Source organism: Hydractinia symbiolongicarpus, chromosome 11, assembly GCF_029227915.1.
Source record: "Hydractinia symbiolongicarpus strain clone_291-10 chromosome 11, HSymV2.1, whole genome shotgun sequence".
NCBI classification, from domain to species: Eukaryota; Metazoa; Cnidaria; class Hydrozoa; order Anthoathecata; family Hydractiniidae; genus Hydractinia; species Hydractinia symbiolongicarpus.
This window is the reverse complement of record NC_079885.1, coordinates 27,696,581-27,723,633: the sequence shown is the minus strand read 5'-3', so window position 1 is coordinate 27,723,633 and position 27,053 is coordinate 27,696,581. Positions and strand designations below refer to the sequence as shown.

The window sequence follows — 27,053 nt, the reverse complement described above, 5'->3', positions numbered from 1 at the left end:
GGAAAAGAACATTAAAAGTTATGGAGGGGAGCAGAGTTAAAACACTGGTACTGTATTTTCACATACGTTCCAAAAAAAATTAGTTGATGACAAAAACGTTATAGTGCGAAAAATTAAAAAATGATGACTCATTGTCATCTTATGACAATGGTTATGACAAGATGTGTAGCTAAATAAATAAACACTTGAACATGTTTGCATTCCAAACTTCTCCTTTCTTAGCATATATGAAGAAAGAGCACGTACTTCTATTGAAAATTGAAAATTTGTATTATATCATTAACGTATATTATTTAATATTATTTTTTATCCCATGTATCAGAAAATTAAAAAAGCTTGAAACCGTAAATGTTTAAATGGCTGGTGTCATTGTGATCAAATAAACATTTGATCAAAATGCGTATAATGAATATACGTCATTATATGGTCAAGTAGACGAAAGTGATAGCGATAAGTTGTCAGGGTAACCGAAAAAAAGTAATAGTGATAGATTGTTTTTTTTAATTACAGAGATTGGGGACTTGGATCCAATCGTAAAGAAGCCTAAATAATAGAAGCGAGCGTTCAATGAAAACAATAAGGTAAGTTTTCTGACAGATAAATACAAAATAGGTGTGTACTAAAAAAGATAAAAATTATTTTTGAATTATACGAAGGAGTGTGTTTACGCTAGATGATTTTACGCATAGACAATATCGTGGTCTAATACACGAAACTAAAAACAAAACATATTCAATTACAGCCATTACGGGCTTTTACGTAAGTAAAGCGATATGAACTTTAAACATATCATGTGGTCAGGTAGACGAAAGTAAAAAGAGTTAAAAATATTATATAAAACAAATAATTAAGCTAACGACCCATCCCAAGCACACTCGTCGGTATGATAATTGTTTATAGGAACATTCGTCTAAAAAGTTAATTTCACAGAACCTAACCTCTCCCATTTTCTGGTTTTATTTAACTTGCATGGGTGCGCACTCTTCTCGCAGTATTCTCTGTGACGATGAAGGTCGGACTGACTTGTGGCATGGTTCCAAATGGTCTGCCGTCTTTCGTTTGTAGATAGATAGTCAAGAAGAAACAAGTGAGGAACAGTTTAGGATCTGCAAAATCTTTGGGTTGTTTATAAAACTAAAAGTTATACACAAAATACACGCTTCAGGAATATTTGTTTTGCTTTTCATAAACAAAAAAAGATAATATTTTAATAAGAAGGTTGTACTAAAACACTTTGAGATGAAGATTGTGTCAAAAATAAAGAACATGTTAAGGAAATTCTTAGTCAGAATTTCTTCATAGATAATAAAAACAAAATAACGTAGTATAGAACTAACAATAACTTTGAAAATGAATTTCGCAACTGGCATTAAATTATGAAAATGGATTTTGTAATTTTTTCTGAAGAACACAACAAGACATTAAAGGCTGAAATAGTATAAAATAAAGTACATCCCTCCCAAAAGAAAGTGTAAGCGAACTGCCAATTAATTTGCTCCTGGGAATTCTCATCTTTTTCTCGTGACGCATTCTTGCTAAGTCTAAGATTAGTTTGAAAACAGGATCGATATTTCACTGTTTTTTCCATGTACCAAATTGAAAGCAAAGTTTTGTTTTAAAGTGATTCTCAAAATGTAGAAAAGAATTCTCGTCCCTAGGGTCTGTTGCCTATGTCATAGCCGCTAGCGCTTACTTAACGGTCAGGATATCAAACCAGCAAAACCCCCTAAGGACGAAGTTGGTAGAAAAGTAAAGTTAAATTAACTGGAATGTGGCGGGAAAACATCTTAGCGTACTTAACACATGACATAGATGCCTATTTTATCGGATTTATTTCCACCCTTCAACTGTTGAATTAATCTTCATAAATCCTGGGACAAACGACAGGTCAAATTTCCAAACAGCGCATTTTACGTCCAACTTTGATTTGTTATCTAAAAAATGATATTGAAATACATCATGATAATTATACTCCAAGATCCATTTTCTTACTGTCATTTAGTTTCTTCTGATTAAGTAAGCCTGTAGAGCTTCCAGAAGTAATAAAAAAAATGCAAACAATAATTTATACTAAGATTCTTATATATTTTATATATTTAATGAAACTATATGACTATTGATAATCGTTAGGTAGATGAGAATTGCCCACCGCATTTAATTCGTGATTATGCGTGAATTTCTATGACTTCTTAAAATTGTCCAGATTCATCTACTAGCTAAGGAAGTGAAAACTTGCAGTCTTGCTTTATAGTACTAAAAAAAATATAAAAATTCGGTTAGTAGAACAAAGTAATAAAAAAGGTCTGGAAACGAGGTTGGTAATTAATAAAAACAAAACATATACTGAACAGCTCGTTGTCAAGAACCTCTTCCTTTGAGTTTTCTTCCACCGTGAACACAAGAATATTTTAATTCGTAGTACTAAATCTCCGGTTTCATAATTTTCGTTAATCCTTTTTGTGGAGTTGTAATAACAGTTTGACTATCTCTAACCATAGCACTCTAACATAGACATCAACAAAATTATTTATTTGTATGTATCTAATTTTGTTTTCAATATCAACATAGCAACCACTTTTGTTCCTTTTCTTGTGAATACAATCCACAAAGTTTGTTGCTTTAGCAATCAATTGAGCAAAAATAAATATATATAATGAAAAAATAAGTTTTGAAACAACAATTGGAAAAAGGTATAAACATAACGGAATTGATGCTTGTTTGTTATTGTTTAGCTGGAGTTTAAAACTCTAAATTGGGAAAATTAATAAACAAACGGAAAAGAATAGTAACACGACTATCTCCGTTTTTTCTCGTCAAGAAAATGAAAAAGCAGTTCCATCGTACATTTTCTTTTGCGAATATTTTACTAACCTCGCAAAAAAGAAATTAAGCCCTTGTTTAGTCAATAGAACGGTATTTAAGTGCACCTTTGAGGTAAAAACCGGCGTCACCTACCCGCAGTCTATATATTCCTGAAAAGAATCTTGGTATTGCTTTTACTCTAACCTACCGCTTTGACACATCTATGTTTACTGCCATGCTCAGTGATTAATGTCTACTACATAATGACAACATATGCTACAATCAATTACTTTTAGTCATGTCTTCACTTGTACACATAGACGAGTATAGTCCCATGACACCCATCGGACATACTTGACTGCCAAATGTGTGCGTAACATTACTACATCGTTTTCTTTTGCTACTTGCAAACGACATACGAGATCGTTCTCTACTAATACTAGCGAGATTTTATACAAATAAGCAAATGCTACCTTATTTATTAACTTACCAGAACTGTTCATTGCAGCACTTCTTTTATTTACAACTGGGTCAAAATGGGCTACTCCCATGGATTATTAACAGAACAAGGGCAGTAAGCATCAGTGACTGCTACCTGCTGGTATATTTTCCTGTTCACGGGCATACAAGCACCTTTCGCCGTGTTTCTCGCCCCGAGACATTCACGTAAACAGACGCGTCGCTCAGATCATAGTTCAGTCCTGTAGGACGCAGTTAAAGTCTGTTGTGTTCTAGTTAAAGAATAGCATATAAAGATTTTCTTGTGAAAGTTCTAAGCAACTTAGTAGTCATGTGATTAGATTTACGTCGTTTAGAGAAAAAAAAACGCTTACGTAAACACGAAAAGAAATATGATTGGTTATTATATTTACAATACCTTTTATATTACACCATGACTATATAAATAATTTGCTTTATGTTGAACAAAAGAATAATTATATATGTAATCAATGTTGCATGACGATTACCAATAAGACAACATAATATATTTTAGGGTTGGTTTGTCATAAACTTTTAGATTTCAGCGAAGAAAGTTCAACAGCTTTTAACGTCAGCACATTTTTTTAAAAAAGATAAATATATATTTATATACAAATATTTATATATAAAATCTGTTTCACGGGTGAGTTTAGTCAGTTGTTCTCCATCTATTTTGATAAAATCTTATTGACTGATAATTTCGATGTTAAGTCTCCTTGTTTCTTCAAAGTTTCTTCTTTTTTTTCAGCCGAACAGCATTTAACGTTGAAAGAATATCAGGACAGGACATATAATTACATATATATAGAAAGAAATCTGTTACACTGGTGAGTTTAGTCACTTCTTCATCTTTTTTAGTAATTTTTTTTTTGAAATATTATTGAAGTGATATTTTCGATTTTATACTGCTGTTGTCTGTTTTTCATGTTGTGTTTTTTTGGTTTCCTTATTTCCTTGTCTTTTTATTTTGCTTTCTTGCATTAAGTTTGTTCACTTGCATTTTTGTCATCTATAAAACAGATAGAATGTTGATGTAAGAATTGTCAGTCTGACTCAGGTTTTTCTTAACCTTTTATTTTAAAATTAATCACAGCGATCTAGTAGCAAATGTTCTTAATTTTTTTAATACAGAGACTCATATGTGAGTTTCCTATAAACATGTTTCATATAAAATAAATGCTAATTGAGTAAAATCAACCTCATCCGACAATATTTCTTCTTCTCATAGTCAGGGACAGCAGTTAGAGGCCCTTGAACGAGGTTGACGGTGATGGCTACTAAAAATATAGCTTGCAAAAAAAATTAGAAATGTAACCTTAAATGAGCAATAAAAGTGGAGTTGATGACAAAAACTTTGGTGAAGTATAGAACTTGGCAAGAGAGTGTAAAAAAGTAAAAAAATGATGACTCATGTTCTTCTCATGACAAGTTGTTTGTAATTAAATAAATAAATACTTGAAAATATTTGCATTCCAAAATACACTTTTGTAACAAAAACTCTCCTTCGTTGACGTTTTTAGTACTAATACTTTTAGTACTAATATAAAGGAATTTAATACATATACTACAATGCTTTAAAAACGCCCGGCTGTGTATCTTTAGGGGCGTCCAATTTAGAACTGGAGACGAAGGTTTAAGAAAGAAACTTTTAATAAAATTTTACAATTTTTATTTATCTCTATCATTATATTAAAAGTTAGTGCAGCATTTATCATATCTTCTTTCTTTCTTATGTTTAAAGTGGGCTTCATGAATATCATTATTAAACAGCCCCAAACTCGTCCCCAGCGCCCTTTGTGTCTTTTTTTAATGAACAGACAAAAGTTGCTGGGACGAGTTTGAAACAGCTCTTTAAAGAAAAAGGTGGTGGTCTTATTAGATGAGCGTTTATTAAAAGAAAATACTGAAAGGACAAAACAATAAATTGAGAAAGAGTTTAAATAAACGTAGCGAGCGTTTATCGAAAGCATTACAGTAGGTTTCTCACAAAAAATTAAAAATAGGGGTGTACTAAAACGATAATTTTTTTAATAATATGGAGGAGTGTGTTTGTGCTAGAAAATATTACATATAAACAATTTCGTGGTCAGATAGACGAAAGTAAAAAGGAGATAATTTTAATTAAAACCATGCATTTTGTTGTTTACGAAAGTAGAGCGATATGAACTTTGGACATATCATCAGAGGTAGACGAAAGTGATAGCGATAGGAGAATGAGAGTAATTAAATAAAAATGGACGTGTATTGATTTATTGACGTCAAATGTTAAAATGGAAATAAATAAAAGACATTAAAATACAATCGTGCATTTCGGCCTTTATGTAAGTTAAGCCAGTTCGACTTCCTAACCTCCTGACTAGGAGCAACCTCGTCCCCAGGGCATCTTGTATCTTTCTGACATCACTTTTTATTGTTTACTGAAACCTTCTTCGGTGAAGAGACTATTTAAAGCTAGTCCACGGATTTGTTTGCCCTTTTTACACCGCATTGCGTGTGTCTTGCTACTTGCCGTACTATTTTGCGTAACAGACAGACGTAGACGGGTATTAATAATATAGATTAGTCGTGGATGAAGCTATATATTCCATAAATGTAAGTTTGTAATTATGTCCATGCAGAACGACCTTATTTGTAATTAGATATAATCATTAATAATATATAATTGCATGTTATTTTTGTATGTAAGAATATTTCTTTTACAAAAGCGACTATAAAAAACATCCCCCTAACAACTTCCATTTACATTCTTGATTGGTTAGAACAAATCACGTTACAAAATTAAAGTCATTTCACTTGCTAGGAATTTCATTGTCTGCCAATTTAATCTTACTGGCGGGTTGTGTAACTACAATGAATGTAAATACTTTGTCACAAATTTTTGTTGGGACATATTCACGTTGCCTATTTTGTTTAAATCTTTTTCATTGAATTAACAAACGTTTTATGATAAGAAACAACAAATTAAAAAAAATTTCTGCACGTGGTTTCTTCCACGGGTTTAAAAATTAGTACATTACTACGCTAGTTCTAGTCTGTCTGTAACAAGCAAAGTAGATGTGCTGTTTTTGATTAAAAAAATAGCCGTAGCAACATTTTACATTTGCCAATTTATATTGTTTAAATAACACTTGGGGCACGAAGAAAAAAATCCGGTAAATTCGGACTTGCTATGGATTCCAATTGTTTTGTCAAATGAAGAAATTATCTACAATTAAATCCATGATAAAATGTCTGTTCCGCCTGTAAGTGCAGTTTTGCAGACTTGATTCATCCGTGCTTCGTCGGCGCTCACCTCCGCATTAGTTAAGAACCGCATGGCTGGATTTCTTGTGTAAGACCTGGTTACCAACGACGAAGGGGTCAGGCAAAAGAGATTCATGTCTACGTAGTTCTTTTAAATAAGTCAGGAGTCGGTGAATTAGCTAGGATGGTCAGGTTGGCTATGAATAGGCTTGCTGATGGATAAAAAGTGTTCGACCAAGACGGAAATCTATCGACGTTTTGTCCGATGAACGTTCTAAACGAGCTAAGGACATCTCCGAACAAGCTGGAAATGTGGCGGGCATTTTGTCTGACGAGTCTCCAAAAATTATTTCGAAGGGTGCCATCGCACGTGTTTTACGCGTGTGCCAAGGCATGCGCGTGCGATCGCACGCCTCTTCTGAAAAAGCCTGTTATTTTTAATTTACAATCAAATATTCTCGTTGTCAACTTAATTTGTGTGAGAAAAATCAATTTTAGGTATTTATTCACTTTCTTTGAAGCCAGTATACACCACTATTCGAACCTGGATATTCTCTACGTATCCTAGACACGACACAAGATGGTATCACCCGACGAACACCTTTTCCCAAGTGGTTATGAACAAACCAATAAAATTGGCGGTATGCCGCATATCGATAAGATCTAAAAATATCATCTTCAAAAAAGATTAGAAGCAAGAGTGCTAGCGGCTTATTTGTTAGAAACTTCGTCCTTTTTTTTAAGTCTACGGCTTTCCTGATTGTGAAGAGCGACTATCGCTGTCCACAAAGTGTTGTTTAAAATCACAACAGCGTTGAAATCTTCGTGCTCTGTTATACATTTCTTATCAAAAACACAACAGAAACCTTATACCCAGGCGCTCATTTATAATACAACCAAAAGAAAAATGTGAGGTCAAATTTTATAGGTAGCGTAGCTGGAAGTAATTATAGTGTCCACCTCGTTACAGCATAAACAGTCAACAGCTATAGGCATCCTCTCCGCTTTTGCACATAGGCACCACTCACTGATCTGGTGTGTCTGCTTAATTGTCATTATAAGAGGGAATTTGTTGTTTGTTATTGAGTCGTTCTGGCTCAAACTGAAATTCAATTATGTTTACATTTCTGTTTGTGAACATGATTGATAATTGTAAAAAAATTCTATTGGAAATATCATTAACATTTTTTCTTTATTTCTCTAACTGCATGCGCCAATCTCTACACGGGGTAAATCAATGAATACGTCCTTGCATAAATTGCGCATATTAATGTTTTTACCCAGTCCTTTTCCGCTTTCGAAGTTCAGTAAAGATGAGGATTGAGAATGGCATGGTCAAGTAAACAAATTCTGTTTAAACTTAAGCTGGATTTCCATCAGTGCGAGTTCTCTTATCGCTCTGGCTTTTTTGACCCATTGATTTTTTTTCGCACTGGTGGAAATTCCAGAGCGACACTTTTTTTTGCTCTTATCGCCCAATTTCAGTGCGATAGTTAGAGCGACAATTATCACAAAGTTTTAAGATTTATCGCTCTGAGTTTTCGCCCGAAAGCGCAACTTCAACGAAATATCGAATGTCCTTTTAAAGAAATTGAATAGATTCTATTGAAGTGTAACTTCAGCACATGCTTACACGTGTTGAGCACAAGAAATAGTTTCATATGTGTTATGAAGCAAGCAGTGTTGTAAAACAAGTTTTTATTAAATGGGAAAAACAAATAGGTGCAACTTAAAGGGAAGATGAGTACTTAGCAGAGGCTGTTCGAAATTTTATTACGTCTATACGAAAAAAGTTGCAAAGGAGTATCGAGAAAAAGATCGAGTGGCAAATGCTTGGAGGGAGGTTGAGGATGAATTAGGATGTGAAGAGGGTAAAGTTTATCCTTTTTCGTCAGTTCAATGCGCTATATTTTTGCGCTGTTAAACCTTGAGCGTATTCAGCTTGTTCTATTACTTAATTGGAAAAATGTTTTTAAATACAACTGTTTTAAAGTTAAGCTTTTCAAAGATGAGACAACTTAAAAAAAGATACAGAAAGGAAAGGAATAACCTAAAAAGGAAATCTGCATCGGTGTCAGGTTTGGCTGACCTTGAATCGTGTGTCAAATTTTAAAGGAATACTCTTTTTTGTCTTGGCTTGATAAGTATTCAAATTAGAGACACAAAATCAAATATAACGGCTCCGGAGGATGAGGAGGATATTGATTCTTATTCGGAGGCGGCGGTTGAAATTATATAAATAACAAGAATGACCCTACAACAAAATCACCAAGTTTGGCCAAGATGACAACTATTACCCTCATTGTGCAATTTCACTTCTTAAAGCAGTTGATTATGCACTCCTTTCAATTCTCTTTCTCTATAAATTTGACGAACACGAGAAAATGGCGATTTTCTTCGTCTCTTTTTTTTACTATTAAGGCCACAGCTTCTTCTTTTTTCTGAACTGTCTGCCATCTTGAAATGCGTGTGTTCACATAAGAAAATTTCGCACAAATAATAATTTGAATAATAATTTGAAACTCATTTACAGCGTTGAACTCCTGTCGCACTAAAATTTTGTGTAATTTTAGATCTATAGGAAGATTCGCTCTAATGGAAACCCACCTTTATGAGAGACAATTTTGGTTGTATTTAAAATACTTTTTTCTTTACTTTTCCATGTAACTAATATCAAGTTTTGATTTTTTACCGGGCAGTACCTTTATAACGCGTAAAAACCTTTTTGAAAAATTTTGCGCAACTTCGGTTTAAATAAGTCTAGTTTTGAATTTATTTTGCTTTATGATCATTTTTATCATTTACCGGTCAGCTATTTCAGGTTAACTGTCTAAAGTTTTTTTTATCACAAATATTTATATGTGGTTTACTTGCGAAGGTTTATTTTAATCACATGCGTCATCTGTAAAGAGTACTCACCAGACCACAGACATTTGTGTCAACATTCTTTGATCTCTTTAATAAAAGCCGTATTCTATTTGTCTGCTTGCGCGCGAGAAAAAAAGTCGTGTTGCGGAAACACGAAATGCGAACAGTATAATAACTATTAAATAGTATTATTGTAGTTTTATTTATTTTTCGAATTTTTATTAGACACCATTTGAATTTTCATCAAATTTTGTGTTGAACGTGATAAAAAAGGGAAAGTGAACAGAGATGTCTGCTTTTTGTCGCAAACAGCGCTGGTTAATTAATCCAGTTTTGAATGTAGGTAATACCCAGTTACCTAGGGTGGAGCAGCTGATGCCAGTTGCGTTTAAAAGATATCCCTTTTTTAGCCTCACACTCAAAAGTGCAATGCAATGGCTTCGCTAATTTCATAATGGATTGACGGCAGTCTAAAAGGCTTTAACGTCGTGACGTAACGTCGATAAAGTTAACAAATTAGACATAACGGTTTTAGCGGCTTCAAAAGAAAATGAAAACAACCCATTCTTCTTATACACTGTCACCATATTATGATAAAGGATTAAATAAGTAAATTAGTTCTCTCGAAGTGTGCTTATTACTACAAACTAGTCGTTATCCCGTGAAAAAATTTACAAGAATTCATCTGCCAGGAATATCCACGAAAATATTCCCGTCACCATTTGCAGCTACCATTTGACACAGTGAGTATCCTAATATAGACTAGTCGTTAACCCATAAAAAACACACATTTTATGACTAACTGTAGCGAATGCTGTGCTGAGATCAATAAGGTTTGATATATCTCTTGACTCAACTGAATAATTACATGATCATTTGACTGGCCTGCCAAATAGCCAAATGTCTTATTATACTCGCACTTTGACGGAATTTAAGTTTATGTATATTTTTAAAAGCCTTGGGCTGTTTTCCTTACTGATAACGTTGCGTAAATAGACTGTGGTGACACATGGGTGTTAAAGCACAAGCTGGAGTGTTTCCATTCAGACTGAAGAAGTAAAGAGGGGTAGAGTGGAGCAAAGTTCGAAAACGGACTTCAAATTCCAATCTTATCTTTTGTTTTTTCAAACTATTCAAAAATCAGTTATACAGAACTTTAACCCGCAAAATTATATCTTAAAAACAAATTGGGACACTGTGAAGTCTTAAGTTGTAAAGAATTCGTTATATAGTCACCCTTTCTCTAATATTATTGTAAGAGAAAGTAAAAAATGTGATCTCACATCAGTTTAAAAAAGTTGTGATGAAAAACATATAAAGCAATACGGTAAAATTAAAAATAGCCATTTTACAAATTGTTTATCGGTATACTACAACCTATATGCTGAATAATTAATTTAATAGTATTAAAACTATGATTTGTTTCGTAGAAACAACGAACAAACGCACTAATAAACATTATATGTAGAAACAGAAGAAACGTTCTGTTAAGAGCATTTTTGAAGAAAGAACGTCAACGCGGGTGTGCTGTTCTTTTAATTAATTGATCTAATGTTGCTACAGGACACAAAATAACAAATGCAATGTATCTCTATCGACTTTGTTGCGATAGGCGAATTTCCATGAACTTCTAGTAATTTTGTTGATAAACAGTATGAAAAACTTTTATTGATATTTCTTGAATTAAAATTGAAATTATCTTATAGATATTATAGTCATGGCAACAGCAGTACCTCCAACAGGATCTTCTCACCACGCATTGATCACTAACAATGAATATCAAATTAAATTGGTCACACTTCTCAATGAATGTTGTGACCACTTACGTGAAATTTTACATGATCATGCCCGTGGCAACATGCCAAGGGATAAGAAACATTTATATTTGTCATTGAAAAAATATAAGAAACATTTAAACCATCTGAAAAGAGATCAGCTGGAAATCGTTTTTCCGCAAGATAAGGAAACAGATTCGGAATTGTTTGACATCACTATTTTATGTGACGTTCTAATTAATTGTTGTCACGGTATACAAGCACCAATTGGTGGATGGAGGACCAGAACACCGCAACCAAATGATTTCAGTGTCGGTGCTGACATCATTCGAATCAGAAATGAGCGCAATAATGTTATGCATGGAAGAGCAATGAGTTCAGCACAATATAATCAGCTATGGAATGCCATAGAAGGTATATTAAGAAGACTCGGATACGACATAACGAAAATTAAAGATTTGAAATCTGGTTGCTTGAATGACTTAGACTTATTTAAAATCGAAGTTATAAAAGCAAAGATTGAAATTCAATATTTTAATCAAAAAGACAACCAAGAAAATATAAAACAAAATCAAGATGACATCAAAGCAAATAAAGACAATATTCTGCAAAACGAAGATGGTATTAAACAAAATCAAGATGACATCAAAGCAAATAAAGACAATATTCAGCAAAACAAAGGTGGTATTAAAGAGAATAAAGAGAATTATAATCGATTAGCAGCCGAAGTGGAAATAGTAAAGCAAACTATTTCTTCATCATCATGTGATCAGAAGAGTTCTCAGTTGGAAGAAACTATAAAAGAACAACCCAGGTGTGTAATTCTTTTTCTATATTGTTCCATCATTAAATTAATTCTGTCAACTTAACATAAAAGGCAAATATGGTAAAGTAAATAAATTACCATTCAATTAAATTCAACTTTATCTTTGTGTAACTAAATCACTTTTCTGTAATGATTTCAATGCATAGGAGAGTCATCAGCGATAAGAGTACAGCAGATTGAAATTATGACAGCACTGATCGAAATACAAAAATGTAAAGTAAATAAAAACAAAGACAACATTAAGTAAAATCTAAATAACTTAAAGAATGGACTATTTATATTCAAGTTGATGTAAAAAAAACTCAAAACGGAGTTAGGAACATTCAAAACAATTATGATTGAAAGACGGAATGGGAACAGTAAAGTCCTTTGTTGTCATCGTGTCGTTCAAAATCTTGTCACTTAAACACTATTGACTTAAAACGGCCTAGAAAGAAGATACCTTTCTTTCAGAAAATAAGATTTTATTGTTTTTTAGGACAATATTTCATACAGTTACTTATTATTCTAATTTAAATTTTAATGTTTTTCTTAGTTATATACTATTAAAAAATTTCCGAGGAGATTTTCTAATACAATTTGAAGATGGCTGCTCCCACTGGTCTAGGAAAAGTGTACAAGTCATCATTACTGAAAATTTTGCGATAGAATCAAAAGAACTTCATGTCGACAACGATTACATTGTGGAAGAAGAAGAAGGGACACTAATCCTGATTATTTACAATCACATTGCCAAATCGATTAATGGGTTATCAGTTACGTTAGTTGACAGTGAAAGTAAAACTCATTTGATTCCAATTGAAGGTGAGTAAATTTAGATAATGTATTCTATCTAGTACGGAAAAAATGAATAAGGAGTTGGAACAATAAAAACAAAACAGAACAAAAAAATACATTACTTACTAATGTAGCTGTGCATGGGGGCAGAGCACAAGTAAAAGAAGTTGGGAAAGCTATATTGACAAGTAGAACAAATTTAATCTTAAGGGTTTATTTAAAACATTATTCGAACCATAAAAAAAAACATTGTCAAGATTTTGTTAGAATAGCAATCGTTTCAACGATGCAAGCCACTTCCCTCGACAAAAATTTTACTTTGGCTATGCGAACGCAAAAATATATAAAAATTATTGCAAAGATTCTTGAAAAATAATGTTTAGTATTCTACACAAAAAATTTAACGTCTCTAGGGCTTTGTTTTGTACAGCACTTTAGATTAAAATTAGTTGAGTAGAAATGTTGCAAAGTAAAATAATTTTTTTAATTAGATATTGCACTGGTCCGAGCACATAAGTGTACAACCAGCTATTTTGATGTTAGAACCCACAACAGTGGAAGAATATCTGAACAGATAAAATGCATTGTAGGAGCAGAAAGAGAAGAAACAAATATTGAATTTATATGTGGTGGTAGCCTGCAAACAATGAAACCTAAGGAGTACGAAGCATTTGAAAGAGATTACATCCAGCGTTATTTCACCGTCAATGGTAAATGCATGGAAGAACCACTCCAAATTCCACCCCCAATGCCAAAAGTCACACATTCCTTATTCGCACAAAAGATAAAGGATGTTATAATCGAATTACAACCTCGGTTGTTTACAATATTTACTCATTATAACACGAAGGAACATATTCGATTTCTAAAACTGGATAAAGAATTTTCTTTGAGTTTGGAAAGCACAATTACTGATAACAAAAGAATTCTACTTGTGTTGCCAAATTATATCGTCAACATTAGATACACAGAAACAACCGACGCAGTAAGACTACAAGATGAAGTCAAAGCGGGCGAAGAAGACTTGAAGGAGCTATCTATCATCACTAAAAAATATCTTAAAAATGGTCACCTGACAATGGTTAATGTTGTAGCTGCACCACATTTCGAAGATATCGAAAATATCCACCTTTGTGTAGACTGCAACTTACTCTCCAAAAAAACTTTGGCTGAGGATAGAAATATGACGAAGTTCTTTTCAAATATTTTGCAAAGCTCACAAGTACAAAATAATGTTCAGGACAACAAGGAACGGTATATCAACATAGTTGGTAAAGTCATGTGTTTTATGGCTACAAGAAAAGCACTATTTTCTGTTCCTTCACTCAGTAAAAACGTCCACGAACAAATAAGCTCGTTAATACTTTCTCCACAGCAACTCCGTCATTTATACAACAACTCTTTAAAAAAAATTATAATCGGTCCTCTAGGCAGTGGTAAGACAGTGCTAGCTTTAGCACATTTGGAAATAGCTTACGAGCGCTCTGAGAATAGATCGGTCATATACTACGTTATTTGGGACGGCAACACATTGCTTAAACGGGATATTGCCAATCATACTAAAAGATTTAATTACAAAGCCGCTGTCGAAGTTGTTGTAAAGGATAATGTCGAGTTAGCTAAGGATTTGAAAATGAATGAAGTGCCAACACCATACCAGTTATTAGAGTCATTGGTTAAGAAACATGTTGACCAAAACCTGCATCTAATAATTGATGAATTAAATGGAGAGTTATTTAACAAGGAAGAATCATCTTTGCTTAAACACTATCTGGAAACTGAAGACAAATTAAATAACTCTTTCATCATTTTTTTCCCACATTCCATTGAGAAACATAGAACATTAATTTCACACCAAAGAGTCACAATACATGACAAGTACAAGTATGAAGAAACAGGAATGACAGTTTTAAAATTGAACAGAGCAATGAGAACAACCCGGATAATCTTTCAGTTTTTAAAGGCTTTTGAAAATGAAGTAGAACAAGACAAGGTAACAATGAAGCTTCCCGATCAGCAATCAAAAGAAGGAATGTCCACCAAACAACCACAACAGCAGCGAGAGCCACAACGGCGACAACAACAACAACAGCAGCAGCGGCAGCAGCAACCACCACCACCACCGCAACAACAAGGACAAACTACCAGTAGCAATGTCACGCCGATAATAAAAGGAGAAGAAGAAAGTTTTGAAACACCGGTTGATATTGATGTCGTTGCAGCTTCCATACCAGATGAGGATCTTTCGGGTAATGTTAGAATTGACACTTCATTAAAATTTAATACAGCGTATTCAATCGGTCATAATATCGAAGGAACAAAACCGTTATTGATACATCCGGCAAAAACTCCAACAACAGACAAAGAGTTTATACCAATGTTAGCACTTGTTTTACAAGATGTATGTTTACATCATGCCACTAACCGTTTGTTCATATATAACAAATTCCCTCAAAAGGATATTTTTTACAGATTACTGAAACTGTTAAAAATTGATTTTCTTCGCTACGACAAGTACACTGACTGGAAAGTCTTAAATTGTGATGATATCACAGTTAAAAATCCCTTACAGAGTCAAACTTATAACCTGCTCACTACTATTGAGGGAAGTCGTGGAGTTGAAGCAGCCGAATGCATCTGTATAATTGAAAGCAATGATTGCAAGTTAAAACATTTGACGTTAGAAGCAATGTCCAGAGCAACACAAAATCTGGTCCTTGTTTCAACGTCCAACGTTTACCAATCAGATACAGTAAAATCATCAACTGGTCATATCATCAGTAAACTGTTAGCTGAACATTTGGTTGAATACAATGTAGAAGTCTCAAACGATGAAGATACAGAAATACCGTTCACAAAGTCCATGGAAAGTAACAATAAAATAGTTTTTAACATAAAACCACAATATTGGAAATTCAAAGAAATGATAAAAGATTTGGAACATGTTGGTTTTTATGCAACGGCTGAACGCCTAAATGCGCACGAGATCGTTAGGAAAAAGTAAGTAAAATTTTTAAACAATAGAGAACAAATTCTCTTCTGAATAGTTCTTAAAAAATTTTAAATTTAGTGATTCATATTAAAGAATTGGATGGTAATGGTTGTGTTATATTAAAATAAAAAACTCTCACGAGATCACTAACGTGTGATCATTTCACAATCCTCTCTCCTTTCTTTTGTGAAATTTGTTCTAGAGAGGAAAAAAAATCACGACATATGTGTCAGGGCCTATTCTGTACTTAATAAAAACATTGTAAGAGTTTTTTGATGTTAAAAATGTTAACCTGCTGCTAAGCATGAAAATAAAAAAAAATTATTAGACAAAATTTTGATCATCTTTTAATTTATTTTATTAAGTAAAAGTCATTAGTTTTGTTAAAAAATATGATATAAATGCAATATTAATAATTTTAGCCTTTATCCTCCTGGAAAAGTGAGCAATATAATTTGCTCATATTTGTCAAGTACATCATGTATATTGAGATGGCAACAGCACGCTAATAAATACACCGTTAGTAGACAAGAAAGTAAAAGTTTAACCTGGAATAACTTAGCAACTGACATTTCTTGCAATCAATACATCGTTGATGACATGGAAATTGGTGAAACGTGCAAGTTTTGTGTTGTTGCTAAAAATCATCTTGGTGTATCTGATGACAGCATTGTGTCTTATCGTCACGAGTAAGATTATATTCAACTTCTATTAAAAACATTTTATAGCCATGTGTTAAAAAGTATGTCAGGCTTCAGGAATATTAACATGTGCTCAATTTTTTTAGACGTCCAAACGTCATGGGTTTCCAATTTGAAGGTAAGAGAAATAGTTATCGTTTTATCAGCATAATTTTAAGCTAGAAAATCACCACAACACTCTTTGTCACAAAATAGGCATAAAAAAATTAGCGTGACAAAATAGACAGAAATAAGTGTTGACTAATTGTGTGATTTAAAAAAATTAACATTTATTAAAAAATTTTGTTGTTCATGTTGTTATTTACCTGTTACAAAAAGAATGCGGAATAGTTAAATATTTCCTTTCTTCGTTACCCATATTACAACAAACAAATTATTCTAATTATTTGTTAAACATTTAATTCATTACTGTACTTATACCATGGGACACGCAAAGTCAATTTAATGACACTATTGTCTGAAACGAATTTAGTCCTAGAACCTTTTAAGAATTTTTTTTCCATCTGGTGTTGCTTTTAAAACAGATCTTTGCTAAAAACGTAAGAGGTTATTAGACGTTTTTGTTTTCCTTTTGTAAAATTTCGACAATGTTTTGTTTCTCGGTCATATGACATTAATTAAGAGAAACTAAGTGTTATCAAGTAAAAATAAAGCTACTCTGCACATTGGTAATATATATCGTAAAAGGAGGCTTTGGAGTAACAAAACATCAAAGGCAAAAGTACTTCCGCTAAAATGTAGTGCGCTGATGTTGCTGTTGTGTCAATAAAAGTGATACAAAACTTCTCACTTGGTATTAAGAAAGTTTTCAAGCTTTGTCAATAGAAAAATTTTGTTCAAATATTGCCATTAATTTTATTACTATCTCGTGGTTGCTCAATTTTTTCAAATCATTTGTTTAGCATAGATTATTTATAATTTAAAAGTAATACATATTTTCTGCATAATTTCTGGTGTAGTTTAGCCTAGTTAGATAAGCTTTTTTCTCGGACATCTAATTCAGTTTTTCTCAAACGAAAGTTTAGACGCAAACAAATGTCAGAGCAAATCCCTAAAATTTAAATTCAAACCACGCATTATTTATGGCTATATCGTACTTTGCTGGGCATAGTTAAAAAAGCAAAGATAAACTGCTCCACAAGTGTATGCAAAGTGAGAACGTCCTTTTGAGACCTACATTTACCTGCAAAAGAGGGATTTTTACGAAGCGAATTGGGAATAGCGAATTCGGCGGCTAATTACCAGCGAAATATCTATTTGATTTTCACGGGAAACAAAAAAAAACATGTGACCAATTTAACATTCTGAATGTAAGCACTTTTCTGGTAATAAAAACCGGATAGTTATTTTGAATTCTAAATAAACAGTTTTCTTATCGGTTAAAAGATATTTTATAAAATATTTCTACTTTTCGGGGAAGCGAATTTTTCAAAGCAAAATCAAAACAAACAAAACTTTGCATGCTCAGATATATTTAGTTGGCGAACTCGTTTAGCAATACAAACAATGAGGATTGGGAAAAGAAAACAAAATAAGAACATCGGCAAGACTAAAACACCAATTTTCTCTCTAATCCCGAGAGAAATACATTTGACAAAAAGAAATTTTAGCAGAATCAATCGCAAATGTTTTTATGAATCTTTGAAATGAATAACAAAATAAAAACTACTTTTACCGGTACATGTTATAATAAGGAACATTTCAGGCTGTAACGATTATAAGCGTATATTTTGTAAATGTACCTTCAAGCTTCAAGTTTACTCCAATACAACCACTAAAGCTTGCTTGATAAAAACAGACACACAGAGTTTCTCACTCGTAGAGTACTTTTTCTCTCATAAAACAAGCTGATCACAGAAAAACGTAGAGAATAAAAAAAATGTGCGTAATATAATGCACGTGACAGTTCTAACATAAAATAATAGAACCACCGGTTCACAACTAAATAAAAGATAGCAAGTGAGCGTCACATATTTCAACACTCCCACTTGACGGTCACTCCGTCACGATAGTCATTTCGTCAATTCAAATTCAATGTATCTTGGTCACTCCAAGTTCTAAGCGAAGCTTCTCGAACTGTGGTCGAGGGAGTCCCTTTGTCAGTAAATCGGCAATCATTTCCTGTGTTGTACAGTATTTCAGCTTAATCTCCTTGGTCGAGACAGCGTCGCGTATGTAATGGTACTTGATGTCAATGTGTTTTGTTCGTTAGTGATATGCGGGGTTTTTCGCAAAAGCGATTGCACCTTGGTTGTCTTCAAAAATCGTAGTAGCATTTGCATGTGTTGACTAAGCACTCCAACTGCAGCGGACAAGTCTGGTCTGGTCCCAATCGATGCGTACGTCAGCCATCCAATGACAGATTGGTACTCTTTCAGATTGACTGGTTCTTCGTCATCACTCAGCTTTTTGAACTTTGTGTTGGGTTAGAGTGAAGTAGCTACTTGCTTGCAATCTTCCATTCCAAATCGTTTCAGCACAGATGATAAGAACGCGTGTTGGTCGATTGTAAGTACCCCATCCTTACGGTTTCGTTTGACGGCCATCCCAAGAATGTAGTGAACTTCCCCTTCGTCACCCATTTCGAAACGTTCACCTATCTGTTTCTCTTCGGAGAGGAGTTCTTTGTCGTTGTTTGATGCAATCAGCAGGTCGTCGACGTATACAGCAATAAGGAGGATAACTTCCTGTCCGTCCTTGATGAATCGTTTGAGATAGATGCAAGGGTCAGCATCGTTTTGTATGTATCCTGATTCCTTGAGGTATTCGTTGATGGTTTTGTTCCAGCACCGTGCAGACTGTTTCAAGCCATAGAGACTCTTTCGCAATCGACAAACCTTGTTCGGATGTTTCTTGTCGATGAAGCCTTCCGGTTGCTTAACGAAAATCTCTTCCTCGAGATCTCCATTTAGGAATGCTGTTTTAACATCCATTTGGTGGAGGTTTAAATCAAGTTGATTGGCAATGGCTAGTACAGTACGAATAGAACTATACTTTGCGACAGGTGAGAAAACTTCGTCATAGTCGACACCGGGTTTTTGAGAGTATCCCTGTGCAACAAGACGAGCTTTACACCGGGTGATCTCGCCTTTAGCATCACGTTTGTGCTTAAAGACCCATTTACTTCCAACAATGTTCTTACCGGCGGGTAAGTCAACCAAGTCCCAGGTTTGGTTCTGTTTCAGCGAATTAAATTCATTACGAAGTGCTTCAGACCATAGCTTTGAGTTCACACCGCTCAAAGCTTCTTCAATGGTCGTTGGCTCCTCAGTGTCCATAGCTGCGACCGATGCCGCCTCCATCAGGTTCCACCAATTACCTGTCAGAACGTTCAGTCTGTCAGGTGGTCTCCTTGCTCGTTGTGGTCTGGCATCTTCTTCGACAGCGACTTGCGGTTCACCGATGTTGTTTCCTGGTTGCTCCGTTTCAGCTTCTGCCTCAGCTTCTCTGAATGTTCCAGTGAAAAATTCGTGAGTTACGTTGTCCGATTTTTCGATGTCAAAAGCGTTCTCTACGAAGATGACATCACGACTTCGAAGCATCTGTCTAGTTTCAGGATTGTACAGTTTGTACCCGTTTTCGTTCGCAGGGTATCCAGCAAAAACGCATGGAAACGATTTTTTCTGGAGTTTTCCATTACGTTTTGATTCAGAAATATGCACGTACGTTTTGCAGCCAAACACTTTCAGACCACTAATTTCAGGCTTTTTACCGTGCCAAAGTTCATAGGGCGTTGCTCCCTTCAGTGCAGCAGTAGGACTTCGGTTCCGTGTGTAGGATGCAGTAGATACAGCTTCAGCCCATAGGTTAGGGGTTTCTTTGCGTGATGCAGCATTGATCGTGCAGTTTCCAGTAGGGTGCGGTTCATGCGTTCAGCAACTCCGTTTTGTTGTGGAGAGTATGGAATGGTCGGTTCACGTTGAATTCCTCGATTGTTGCAGAATTCGTCAAAGTCCTTGAGAAGTATTCACCACCATCATCTGAGCAAAGGCGTTTTATAGTTTCGTTCTCCACGTGTATTCGTTCGACTTTCAATCCAGTGCGATTTTCAACAAGGTTTACAAACTGCCCAAACTTTTCAACCACTTCAGACTTTTGCTTCATCATGTAGACAGTAGTGTATCTTGAGAAATCGTCTATAAAAGTCACAAAGTACCTGGAACCTCCCACTGAAGGTACATCCATCGGTCCACACACGTCACTGCGAATCAGCTCGAGCAATCTGGTTGTGGTGCTTTGCGATTTCTTTGGGAATAATTTGCGATGCTGTTTCCCCATTGCATATCCTTCGCAGATTCGATCGACGGCTCCCTTGGTATCGATATTCAGGCCATTTACCATCTCTTTATCGTTTAAGAGTTTGAGGTTGTCGTATCCCAGATGACCGTATCGTTGGTGCCACAGCTCGATAGAATCCTGTTTGATTGTTTTCCCGATACAGCACGTTTCCTCGTTTCGTGGCTTTATCGCGTTAACTTTGTAAAGTTTACCGTACTTATGTCCAATATTATACTGCTTCCCCTCCTTGGTGATATCGCAATCCTTGCCTTTGAACTGCACATCGATTCCCTTTTCGGTTAGGTAAGATAGAGAGAACAGTTTGTTTTGGATCTTCGGCACGTAAAGTACGTCGTGTAGCACAGTTTTGACCTTTTCATTTTTGCTCAAAATGGTCAAATGTACATTTTCTTTCCCGAAAGCATTCAGCACGTGATCATCGGCGAGTTTTACCTTTATCGGCGTTTCAAAACTCGAATAGTCTCTTAAGCTTTTCAAATTATGGGTCATGTGAGAAGAAGCACCAGAGTCAATCCACCACTTATCCTCGTTTACTTCAGAGGAATTCAGAGCTAGTTCATTATCGTGATCATCGTTAGCGAGATTTGCGTTTTCTTTCTTCTGGTCACTTTTCTTCTTAAAATAATCACGAGCATAATGTCCTGGTTTCTTGCAGTAATGACATTTACCGGATTTCTTGTTGTTGGGCTTTGACGAAAAAATGGGCATCACCAGAAGTTTCAGCTTCAGCAGGCTTTTTCTTTTCGCTTTCGTGAATAAGCCTGTCCCTAACATAATCCCAGGTTAGATTGTCCTCAGCAATTGTTTCAAGCGCCGTTATTAAGTAGTTATACTCTTCGGGTAAACTACTAATAAGAAGAATAACTAGGTCCTTTTCTGCAATAGCATCATCAATCGCTTCCAGGTGTTCTGACAATGTCTTAATGTTGTTTATGTGTTCAGTCATATTTTGACCTCTAGCCATCTTTGCTGAATATAATTTTCTCCGATAGAAAATCCTTTTTGAAAGTGTTTTTTGCTGAAAATGTTTTTCAAGATTTTCCCATGCTTCCTTAGCCGATTTCGTGGAGCGAACGCAAATTTGTAAGTTTGTTGAAATTCCCAAACAAATGGCGGCAAACGCTTGGTTCTCGCGTTTCTTGATTCGACGTTTCTCAGCCTCCTGCATATCATCCTCTATGGTTTCATCACCGGTTACAATCTCCCAAAGATCTTTTCCGATTAAATACATTTTCATGTTGAATTTCCATGAATGATAATTTTCAGCAGTCAGCTTCTCAATTTTGAAAGTTGCGTCTTCAGTTGCCATCGTAAAAATCAAATTCAACAAAACAAAATTATTTCAGTACTCGATATAACATTAAAAAGTGTCTGGGCCCATAACCTGATAAAAACAGACACACAGAGTTTCTCACTCATAGAGTACTCTCATAAAACAAGCTGATCACAGAAAAACGTAGAGAATAAAAACGCGACGTGACAGTTCTAACATAAAATAATGGAACCACCGGTTCACAACTAAATAAAAGATAGCAAGTGAGCGTCACATATTTCAACATTGCTGACATACCAAATTTCACACCAAGTTTAAAAAAACTATTCCCTTTTGCCTTTCCTTTTTGAACCCGTAGCTAGCTCTCGGTCATACTTAAATTTCGCATAATAATTTGAAAGTTGATCACTTTGTGCAAAGTTGGACAATGTTGTATGATGCAAATTCTCCCTGTAAGTCGCTTGGCGCACTATTTACAGTAAAACTCTTATAACGACTACAGCCTCGTTTCTATGTTATATGGACTTTGCAGAGGGAAAAGCCTGTTATTCAAGTTAGTAATGAAAAGCCTTGTTTTCAAGTTACCCACATTTGAAAAATATTGCTAATAGTAACCACCCGGTGAGTGAAAACAAACAATCATAAGCAAATCAAATCATTTCGTTGTAAAATTTAGACTGCTTTTTTCTTTCCTTGTTCTGATTAGAACGAACAAACTCCCCAAATTTATAGTGTAGCGTGTGAGTCTGAGTTAGTGTTAGGCAGTTGATTTTGATATTTAAAGCGCATATTTTGTAAATATACATCATAGATTCTATTTTACTCCAACACAAACTCTAAAGCTGGCTTAACATACCGAATTTTGCACCAAGTTCGGAAACACTATTTACATTTACCTTTCGTTTTTGAACATGTGGCTCTCGGCCATACTTAAATTTTGCTGAATACTTTTCAAGCAAGATGCCTCGTACCACTTTACTGTTCCATACAAAGTGGCTTTCCTGAAGTTGATCACTTTGTACAAAGTTGGTCAATGTTATATGATGCGATTTCTCACTGTAACTCGCATGGCGTACTATTAACAGCAAAACTCTTATAACGACTACAGCCTCGTTTCTATGTAATTTGATTTTTGTAAAAATTACATTAGAAATTTGCAGAGGGAAAGCCTGTTTTTCAAGTTAGTTACAATATAGTAATGAATAACCTCGTTTTCAAGTTTCCCACAATTTTTAAAAATTATTGCTAATACAAACCATCCGGCGGGAAAAAAACAATCATAAGCAAATCAAAAGTCATTTCATCGTAAAATTTAGACTCGGTTGGTTTTTTGTTTTAACAATAATTTTTTCCTAAAGCTGTTGAGTTTGAATTTTTGCAATATCTAAGGCTCGTGCTCTTTTTTGTTCTTATAAAGAAACCCACACAGTTTTTAACCGATCGCGTGTCAGAGAAACATCTTTGAAATGTTCGTGCAGACGAAATCGAATATATTGAGTACAGTCGTTCTATTTTTATCACTATATCATACTCAACCAAAACGAATATGTTTCATTCAGCAAATAATGTTGATAAAATCTGATCGTGTGAGGTTAGAGAAAATTTAATTTTGATAAAAGCAGTAGCTAGTTTTTATTATACATTATTTTTATTCATGAGAAACCCGTTTACAATTAATGGAGTATTTACTAAGAGCTGTGTACCTAAGTCTCGTGTTCTTTAGAACTTGTTCTTATAAAAAACCGATCGCGTGTCGAAAAACAATCTTTGAAATATTCGCGCAGAATAAATCGAATATATTGCGTACAATTTGTTCTATTTTTATCTATATTATACTCAACCAAAACGAATATGTTTCATTCAACAAATAATGTTGATAAAACCTGGTCGTGTGAGGTGAGAGAAAATTTAATTTTGATAAAAGCAGTAGCTGGTTCTTATTTACATTTTTTTTCATAAGTAACGGATTATTTACTAAGAGCTGTGTAATTTTAATTTTTTTTTAGAACTTTAACTGAAAAAACTAACAAACTCTTTTTGCGTGCTTGAGATTATGCTCTGTCTTGCAATTTTCTCCATACAATCTGAAAAAGCGTTATTTGTTCAATATTAATATTTAGTGAAGTTTTTTCTTTGTTCGTAAGAAACTAAATAAAGTCATGGAATAAGCATACTAGCCAGCCTCGGTTTTAGGGATTCATCGCCGTCTTCCCACATGCCATATAGATAAAAAAATCCCTAGGGACAAGAGTGCTAGATTAGACAATACTAATATTTGGTAAAATTTTTCATTTGTTTTAAAAAGCTAATTGAAGATTCATGAAATAAGCAGTCTATCCAGCCTCGTTTCCAGATCTAGCCCAGATTTATCTTTTTGTTATTTTCCCGCATAAGAAATAGATAAAAAATCCCTGGGGACGAAAGTGTTAGACTAGGTTGGTTTCTTTTATAAAAACGCATTATGTTATCGTAGTGATTGTAGAAATACCTATATTTACTTCCGAGATTTTTATTAAAAATGTCATGTGAAATTATTTTAAGAAAAATTTTGGGTCTCGACTTTAACTGAAACATTTCCGTGGTTCATACAAGTAAAATAATTTTCTCCTGATGCAAATTATCCTATACATGATGACGTCAACATATTAATATTAACTTGAATAAAAATAAATTATTACTATATTTTTTGTTTCTGTGTTTTCACAATTACTTTTTTTATGTTTAATACATTATAAAATGTTTTACAATAAAAAAAGTATTTAATGATGTCATAAGTTTTTCGTTATCATGTTTCATTAATTTATAAATTTATAATTTTTATTCATGTATTATTTTATTTTTAGATATCGAGGATATTATTAGATCTAACTATATCGAGAAGCTGAAAAAATTGCTATCCATTTATCCAAACATCGTTCACATGAGAGATGTAGTTGGACGCACACCATTGTTGTGGACAGTATGTTGCACCAACAATACATCAATGGTGGAAATACTCATCTCGCATGGCGGTGATGTTTGGGCGGAAGATAGTGGGAAACAAAACAGTTATCATTTGGCTGCATTTTTGGGTCGTCACTCAATATTAGATATGTTATGTCGACATGATGTAACAAACATCAACCGTGTAGATGTTCTCAACTACACACCATTACATTGGGCTGCAATGTATGGTAACATCTCATGTGTTGATGTTTTGTTACGTCATAAAAATATTGATCTGACGATCGAAGATAAAAAGGGAAACACAGCTTATGATTGTGTTGGAGGATGGACGAATGAACAAAACCGGGAAATAATAAGACGAAAAATAAAAGAATACGAAGTAAGTTATTAAGTTTATTTAAATAAATTATAAGAAGAATAAATTTGTATTTTATTTTAATTTGAAAATAATAAGGATTAAATAAATGTTTAAATGAATATTTAGGTATGGAATGTTTTTTTTTTTTTAAATTTTGGTGCGAAGAAATTAAAAGTTAATAAATTAGAAAGAATAATGAATTTTTATTTCTTTTAATTTGATAATAATGATGATAAATGAAAGTTAAAAAACGAATGAAATGATTCGCAATAATAAAAGAATGGATGATTTTTATTTGAGTGAAGTAAACTAATTAACAAATTGAAGGATATAATGAATCTAAATTTAAGAAACTTAAGAATAAAATGTTGAATGTCAAAAATATTTTTTTATAACAAATTGGATAAAATGAATAAAATACTTAAGAATAAAATGTTGAATGTCAAAAATATTTTTTTATAACAAATTGGATAAAATGAATAAAATACTTAAGAATAAAATGTTGAGGTTGTCAAGTAGATTATTGTGACAGTCCAAAGTAGAAAGTATTTTTAATAAAAAATAGTGAATTATTATAGCTGTTAATAATTCTGACAGCATTAATTTTTATGTATGTAAAAATAATGAGAGGAGATACTGTAAGAGATAAGTATATATTATAACGAAATTAAAAATAATGAATTTTATAAGAAAAAAGAAGAAGTAAAAATACAATTTCGTACCCAGACTGTTTTTTATTTTATATCTTCTGAAATTGAATGTTATTATTGTTAGCATGAATTAAATAATATAGATGTGAAAATATTTAAAATAAAAGATATTTAAAACATTTAAAATAAGAATGCCACGATGTTAAAGGATTTTATGAACAAATTGACAGATTTTCTCTCATTTAGAAGACATGGCCATGGCGATGGCTGTTCTAATACTTAAGTAGCTATACTTTGAAATAACAAATCTTTTTATCTTTCAGGACAGGACGAAGTAAATATTTCAAATGATTTTGTTTTGAAAAACAACAATCAGTTTGTAAGGTGAGACGGTACTTTATACAATTGGATATATTTATCTTTTGTTATTTCTATTTTTAACTTTCTCTCATGAAATTTATTTATTTTTTAGATGAGGAACGAGTCCATTTTTTAGTTTTATTTTATATTGTAATAAATTTATTTGTAGTAAAACGTACTGAAACATTTTTCTGTTCGATTTTTATCAAGCCTTGTTTCGTTTATATTTCATTCAGGAAGCGACACATGTCCAAGGTCACGTGTTTTTTTAACTGTCTGAAACTTGCCGCATGGTGCAATGTAGAGTGAATCTTATTTATTACAAACATCAACTGATATACTTTCTTAACCTCGTCCCCAAGTCTTGTTAGACCTTTTATATTTTGAAGGCCTGAACAAAGCCCTGGCCCTGGCTGGTCACGTGACGACAGAATACCCACGTATAGTGGGTATTTTGAAAATAATTATAGCTCTTCCAAAATATACACAAGCAGTCGAGAAAAAAATAAAAGAACTGACACAATTATTTAGAATGGTTAAAATAATATTAATAAGAAAAAAATTTTAGATATTTTTATATAAATATTTTTATATAAATATTTTTATATTGTAAAAAATATTTTTATTTATTTATAATAATATTATTTAATGTATAAAAGAACTGTTATTAAATATTGTATAATATATTAAACATTCACACTTG

The 27,053-nt window shown here is 33.5% G+C and overlaps 1 protein-coding gene and 1 long non-coding RNA gene across 5 annotated transcripts; one reads left to right on the top strand and one right to left on the bottom strand.

Annotated features, from left to right (window-relative positions):
* Positions 1 to 500: 500 nt before the first annotated feature.
* Positions 501 to 27,053, top strand: LOC130614732 (uncharacterized). Of its 2 annotated transcripts, none has more exons than XM_057436176.1 (10): positions 501 to 581; positions 4,031 to 4,109; positions 11,100 to 11,982; positions 12,530 to 12,798; positions 13,263 to 15,771; positions 16,186 to 16,452; positions 16,551 to 16,582; positions 24,880 to 25,361; positions 26,314 to 26,374; positions 26,463 to 27,053. In XM_057436176.1, exons 3-9 carry the CDS (start codon positions 11,111 to 11,113, stop codon positions 26,326 to 26,328), a joined length of 4,446 nt encoding a protein of 1,481 aa, XP_057292159.1. In that variant the 5' UTR covers positions 501 to 581; positions 4,031 to 4,109; positions 11,100 to 11,110; the 3' UTR covers positions 26,329 to 26,374; positions 26,463 to 27,053. The 2 variants fall into 2 exon arrangements, with proteins under 2 accessions (XP_057292159.1, XP_057292158.1); XM_057436175.1 differs by lacking the exon at positions 501 to 581 and adding an exon at positions 3,659 to 3,925.
* On the bottom strand, positions 564 to 3,603 carry LOC130614733 (uncharacterized). Of its 3 annotated transcripts, XR_008975953.1 has the most exons (3): positions 3,293 to 3,576; positions 2,150 to 2,253; positions 564 to 1,934 (listed from the first exon to the last, which is right to left on the bottom strand). It is a non-coding gene; the product is annotated as an uncharacterized LOC130614733 (long non-coding RNA). The 3 variants fall into 3 exon arrangements; XR_008975952.1 differs by having other exon boundaries at positions 2,150 to 3,603; XR_008975954.1 differs by lacking the exon at positions 2,150 to 2,253 and having other exon boundaries at positions 3,293 to 3,603.

Coding starts and splice junctions, on each gene's coding strand:
- LOC130614732 (XM_057436176.1), top strand. CDS start 11,111: ATGGCAACAGCAGTACCTCCAACAGGATCTTCTCACCACGCATTGATC. Junction 15,772..16,185: donor CACGAGATCGTTAGGAAAAA/GTAAGTAAAATT, acceptor TAATAATTTTAG/CCTTTATCCTCCTGGAAAAG. Junction 16,453..16,550: donor ATTGTGTCTTATCGTCACGA/GTAAGATTATAT, acceptor CAATTTTTTTAG/ACGTCCAAACGTCATGGGTT.